The sequence below is a fragment of the Mytilus californianus genome, unplaced genomic scaffold (assembly GCF_021869535.1).
Source record: "Mytilus californianus isolate M0D057914Y unplaced genomic scaffold, xbMytCali1.0.p SCAF_13, whole genome shotgun sequence".
In the NCBI taxonomy this organism is placed as follows: domain Eukaryota; kingdom Metazoa; phylum Mollusca; class Bivalvia; order Mytilida; family Mytilidae; genus Mytilus; species Mytilus californianus.
In genome coordinates, this window is record NW_026262615.1 from 20,561,256 (window position 1) to 20,568,131 (window position 6,876).

The 6,876-nt window shown below is 30.0% G+C and overlaps 1 protein-coding gene across 1 annotated transcript; it reads left to right on the forward strand.

Moving 5' to 3' along the window:
- The first annotated feature begins 3,569 nt into the window (after window positions 1-3,569).
- LOC127723896 (uncharacterized) lies at window positions 3,570-6,432 on the forward strand. Its single transcript, XM_052230612.1, has 3 exons — window positions 3,570-3,789; window positions 5,221-5,412; window positions 6,296-6,432. Exons 1-3 carry the CDS (start codon window positions 3,783-3,785, stop codon window positions 6,430-6,432), a joined length of 336 nt encoding a protein of 111 aa, XP_052086572.1. The 5' UTR covers window positions 3,570-3,782.
- The last annotated feature ends 444 nt before the right edge of the window (window positions 6,433-6,876 follow it).

Genomic DNA, 6,876 nt, shown 5'->3' on the forward strand with positions numbered 1-6,876 from the left:
GACTATATCTTGTTTAATTTTATCAATTTTACCTTTCATCTTTTAAAAATATCCGTATAACATACAACAGCTTTCATTGCGCGTGATATTCGTGTCAAGATTACAATAATGCATTTTAAACAAATGAAACGTTTGATATAACTTTTAAGTCTTTTGTTGTAGCATAAAAATGCCATTGAATTTTTCTTTTACAACTTCATACACAATATACATTGGTCAACGCTTTTACACCTCTATAAAATAATAAAAAGAAGCATTTAATTCTTAAATACATTTTTTACTGTCGTATGGTATTCTATCCTTCGTTTGAAATTTGACCTCCTTCTTTTAATGCAAATATTCTTGGTTATGATCATCAAATGTCTTATGTATTTCTTATTCAATAGCTAGGGGTCTAAAATTAAAAAAAAAAGGAAACATAGAATAATTCCGTACTGCCAACAAGAGGACACATCCATGATAAAGTCTACATATATCATGTGTAAGAAGAAGTGTCATGCAAGTGAGAGGTTTGGCTAGCTATAAAACCCCTATTTTCTACATAAGGAAATGCCTGTACCAGGTCAGGAATATGACAGTTGTTTTCAATTTGTTTGATGCGTTTGAGCCTTTTATTTTGCCATTTGATAAAGGAATTTTTGTTTTGAATTTTCCTTTGAGTTCTGTATTTTTTATAATTTAGTTTTTACAATCATTATTCTAAAACTGTTTTGATTTTATAATGTAGACCCGTACAGTAGTGTTAGTCATATGACATTTCACAAATTCCGTATTATATCGAAATGCTGTTCCTGGTCAGGAATATGACACGTTGTTTTCCATTTGATTTTTTGTGTATGGGCTTTTGATTTTCCCATTTGTTAGAGGACGTTCCGTTTTCAATTTTCCTTGGAGTTCGGTATGTTCTGCTATCAATCTTAAACATTCATTTTTAATATTTTTTTAGTATTCCAGCTACCAGTTGGAACATAATACGTAAAGATATTCTGATATCATGAGGGGGGTACTCACTCCAGATGCCCAACCTCCATCTTCTAGGAAGAGTATTGTAGAGTTTTTTCCTACATATGTTGTGCATTCACGATACATGCAGCAATGTTAATTAATGCTAAAAATCATACATTTCCATTATATTGGAAATTGATACATTTGGAAGGGTGAAGTACCCTTTCTACCACAAGGAGTGAATCAAAATAGCTTCGATAGTAAAAACGTTTCTAAAATACTTAAAATTGTCATTACACTGTGTTACTGATTGTAACATAAAGAACGTATATATAATCATGATGACACTTTAAAGATGAGCTTTACGACCCTGAAAAATACAAAAAGCAGCATTCAAAACTTATAATTACATTTTTTGCTATGGTCATAAAAACACGATTTCTATCAAGTTTTTCTATAAGGATAAAATCCGGTAAGGGCTACTTTTAACATTGTTGGCATGTTTAAACACTTAAGTGTCTACTTCAGCCGATTCAATAAGTTTTTGTAAAAGATTTAAACTGATGTAGTCATTAAAGTTGCTCAAATACAAGCTTTAATATAAAAAAAAAAATATGCCATAAAACGTCACTTTTCAGGTGTTGTTTATATAAAATGAAAGTGGCTGTATTCGTGTCTAGTCTCAACCTTTATATATGTTATGTATTATCATCAAATACAACATATATTTAAATATTAAGACTGAACCCAAATGCGGCCACTCAAAATTAGCACACGCTACAATGGTGAAGATTTCATTAAATTTGAATGAAATGTTATTACCTGATGTATGTGCATTGTATTGTCAAAAATTGCCAATATTTACGAAACAGACGTAATGAACTTTCTAATAAAGAGAATAAAGTTTACTTTAAATGTGTTAAAATGCTTTTTTTGTCGGTCAAAAAGAGGTCTTACTGGGCCTACTCCTTTTCCTGAGGCACTTCATTGTGGACGCTCGTGTCATCACGAAAGTTGCATTTGATTTTGATCTAAAGGCTAATTTCAAAATGACGCGTGATTGTTATAGGCAAATCATTACAAAATATTATAATGAAACATAAATGTAATGAAAGGAAAAAAGGGTTTATGAACTAAATTAATCTTCTTTCTATTTTTGTTATTTTCTTTTTTAGACAATTATGATTTTCATTGTTCATCTTTTGTTCCTGTCTAAGTTGCATGACTGAAAAACAATATATATAACATGTAATTGATGGTTTGTAAGATATGATAAATCTAATTAAATTATACTATTTTATACCTATGACTATCAAGATATAATTTCAAAAGCGAGTAATTGTTACTTAATGTTAAAATAAGGAACAATTTGACCTTCATCTCATTTGAAAAAAAATAATGTCAAATTATATAACAGCTTTACCATTTATAACGTTTTGAATTGTCCATCTTGATATGTTTATACTGTGAATTCTCGATTTATATTTTTTAAATATTCCTTCAGTATCTTCCGCCTTTTTGTTTACAATGACATAAATTGCAATTACATCATTTGGAAGTGAATTATGTTCTGTGTCTATGAAAACAGCTCACAACTCAAACAAAACATTCAGAACCATTCAACTATTCAGAAACTTAATTATGAATATTGTGTTTCAAAGAACTATGTTTTAACGAATATATAAAAATCCATACCACTTGAATAAACAATTATAGTTTATGGACTGGAAATAATCATTGTATATCAGATTGTAATGTCTGTCAATTCTTTTGAATATAGAATTAGACCGTGTTCACACCAAACGCCATGTGCAGTAAACATGTTAACAATAGTTTAATGTAATGTACACTGGTTTCACATTAAATTTGTTCACATCCATACACCTGGTTTAATTACCTGTACATTAGATTTAATCACACTTGTAAACTATATGTCATTTAAATGTTCATTACATACAATCGAATTCAAATTTCTCGGACAACTTTTCTAGCAGTTAAGGAACGACAATTTGACTTATAAAAAGGAGATGTATGGTTTTTTCCTTAAAAATATTATGATCCCCAATTTGATGACAAAAGAAAATATCCTGTATCTAGATTTTCCCCATACCTTTTATGCTTATTGTGTTAAATATTGAAAAAAATAACTGATTGATTACGTCGAATAAAAAGAATGAAAACATTCGCGCGAAAAAAGAATTTGCGTTGTCAGTTAGTTTTCGATCTATCAGTATGAATGTTTCTCTGGTATATTTCGCCCCTCGAGCTCCTTTGTATCATATCATCGTCGATGAATGTGTGTTTGAAATCTACAAACCCCATTTCTGTATTTTAAAAAATGTTAGAGGACATAATGTATTGTATTTATTAGTTGCGCAATGGGAATTGTATTTCAAGCGAAGATAAGTAAAAAATGTTGATATTTCTGTTTAAGGTAGATCGGTTGTTTAAATTTTCGCGCCTTCTGCGCAACATGTTGCGCATAGTGTTGTAAACTGTCGTAAAATTTTATCAAAGTAATATTGTAACTTTTTTTTTTTTTATATCTGTGAAAATTATCAGAAACGCTTTTAAAATCATATTTTATAAACTCAATTATCAAACAAATAATCTCATTTCAGCTTGATTGCTGCAAATTGTTTACTTCCGTCATGGCGACCTGCACAACATGATGAAGAATGGAAAAAAAATGAAAAAGAAACTGTGATCGTGATAAAGTGGACTGCTTTTTATAAATACTGTGATGTAGATCTGTAAATTAACAATATGATCTTCGTCCTGGTAGCTTATGAAGCAATTCCACACAGATTCTGCACAAAAAGTAGACGACAGAAAAAATGGGAGGTAAACAAGTATATTTTTTTTGTGTTGCTGCTTGCCGTAAGTACAATTTATATCGTATCGTCTGCAGTAATCTTACAAATGATGGCCGAAAGATCTCAATCAGGAAGATTCAAAAAAGCAAACACGTTCTATAGGGCAAATAATTTTATTAACACCAACGTCAAAGACTCACTTTCAGACCCCCCTTCTTCTTATCATAATGAAGATGCAGATTCTGAGATGCCTTCTGTACATGTAGAGGTTCATGTCAATCTTGACCACACATATACCTTACCGCTGGTACTAGACAATGACCCTTTGGCAATTTCTTCTGAGATTGAAGTCCGCACTGAAGACAGTAAGGTAGAAAACATTGAAAATGAACTATTATTTGATTACATCCCATCAGATCTTGTTCCATTAAGCCATTGCCGATTCATAGTCGATTTGGGTTTTATGGCCGAGCAGTTAAAACACTGTCAGTCTTGTCAGTCAACTCTTCATCTCTACAATGCATTAGGAGTTAAACCTTTAGGATTTTCAGGCTTGATGTATGTCCAATGTCCTGAATGTGGTGGTGTGACAAAAATCAAGTTGGGGAAAACTCATCATAGTGGAAATAGTAAAAGAGGATGTGGAACTTTTGACATTAATACAAAAGCTGCAACAGGTGCACTTTTTATGTAGTTGTATTTACGAATAAAAACATTTGTAGAATTTTTTCAGTCTCAAAATATATATATAATACATGTACATGTACATGCAGAGATCTGCAATAGATGTACATTGTTGAAAAGTATAGGTAAACTATTTGTATTTGGGCAAAACGGATTGAAATGTTTCTAAGCCTCATACAAATGTTACCAATATTTTTTCAACACAGATGTATAGTAAATCAGTTATTCTACATGTACAGTGAAATTTTGATTTTAAAAATGTGCTCATGGATGTTTAAGGGTAGGAAGTGACTTTAAAAATATTTCTCAATCAGCAAACTTTTTTCAAATACATTGTTGTAACTTAATCATGTTAATATACATCCTACCAATGTTTTATTATTAGAAATGTGAATGCATTTTTGTGTAATTCAGTCCTCCCTTCCTTCCCTCTCACATCCAGTTTAATTCACAAATAAGTAATATCCTTTGAATAAAGTCATGACATAAAGTATTGACTAGTTTTATATTTATTCATGTCAGATAACAATGGATTATAATTGAAAATTAATATTCACTTAAAGTAGTAAATACATTTTTTAAATGCATGTCTTGCATGTTGCCTATGATACCAAATAAATTTCTAGATTTCTAAACATACACATGTATATTTTGAGTTTAATCTTTGTTAAATAAAATAGTGAGTCACAAATTGGTTTATTATGTTATGTATATACATGTAGTTGCAATCATTTACAAATCTATGAATTCTGTTGATTACATTTTAATTTTATAGGAATGCTCCATGCTGGTATTGGGGAAACCCAGCTTAACAATCCGCTTTCAACAATGAATGTACACTGTATAGACACTAAATCTTTGAAAGCCAGAGAACATGAAGTTGGCCAAGTATTGGAGAATCATGCAAAAGAATCTGAGCATAAATACTTACTAGAAGAAGCAATTGGGTGTTTAAATATTAACACAGGTTTGAAAAAAAACAAATTAGTATAATCATAATAATCATTTATTGGTCTTACAGTCTGTTTTATTGTTTGTCTGACCAAAAAAGAAATTTGAAATTTTCTACTATATGTTCACCTAAAAACTCAAAATATTTCTGTCTGACATTTTGTCGGTCAGACAGAGTTTGGGTTTGTAACAACAAACATGCAAGGAACTATTTCTTCTGTTTAGCACCAAAACCAACAAAAAAATGTATGGAACAAATTCCTATAATATATTGACCTATATCACATATGTAGTATTCCCATTTTGCACTAGTGCAATATAGCTTAAAAATTAATTGCATCTATTATCAACAACAAAAACAAAAATAACTTTTATTTTATAAAGCTTGCGATGAAAAATTTTGTGCAAAATGAGATTCTTCTTTGGACAATATTCCGCAATAATCCTGCAAAACCACTATAATACATGTACCATTGATCTCTTTTGTAAAATTTCATAATTTAGTCCTTGTTTATTTTCCAGTTATGTACATAAGTGGTTATCATATGATTAACCACATCAAAATTTATAAGGAAATTCTGTTCACTCTAAGTACCGTGATAAGTTAAAGGGGACATAATTCGGTATATGTTCAAATGTACAGATTGCACACAAGAACACAGTTTTAATAATACACCGAAGAATTAGTTTGAGATCAGTATACCTACCCTCATTAAAAATTTGTGAAACATTACCATTAATACATATTTCAAGCATTAACATATTGATACAAATGTACAGGATAATTTTCAAATACAGTTATTAGTCAAATTACAGGTACACAGATGCAATCTTTACTGTCATGGTAACAATTTGAATATATAAACATGATAGATGAAAGCTTTATTTTTATACAATAGAAAATGAAGAAGGAAAAGGAATCACAGTATCAACAGACACCTGCTGGCAAAAGAAGGGTTCTGGAAGGGCATATAACAGTTTGTCAGGCATGACTTTAACTGAGTTTAATCCATCAAGAACAAAGTTCAACAAATAATCAGATATTTTATTTTATTTTATTTTAAAAACTACTTTTCCGTTAAGGTAGTTCAGGGGTATAGAATAAAAATGACAGAATTTTCTTATACTTTGCCAAAATGAAGCTTTTACTATCCTTTTTACAAAAAATTGATAAAAAGTATGGGTCACCAGACTCACCACACTATTTTTCAAGGTACTAGTTGTTCAAAATTGACAATATTTGCTTAGATTGTTTGTGAAAAAATACATTTTTGTGCATACAAAGAAATCTATGAGACAGAATTTTGAAATGAAATATGAGAAGATAGGTTTTATAATATATTTTAAGAAAATAAAAAGAAAAAATGGTGTCACCGAACTTGTTTTTTTGCTACAAGTAAAAAATGAAAATGAAAATTTCCCTATATGTCCAGTATAAATTTTGTACAAAAAAAATTATTTTCCCTTAAATGGCTTATTT

Excerpts from the sequence above, each read along its gene's own strand:
- LOC127723896 (XM_052230612.1), top strand. Across the intron at positions 5,413-6,295 it reads GTGTTTAAATATTAACACAG|AAAATGAAGAAGGAAAAGGA; the intron begins GTTTGAAAAAAA and ends TTTATACAATAG.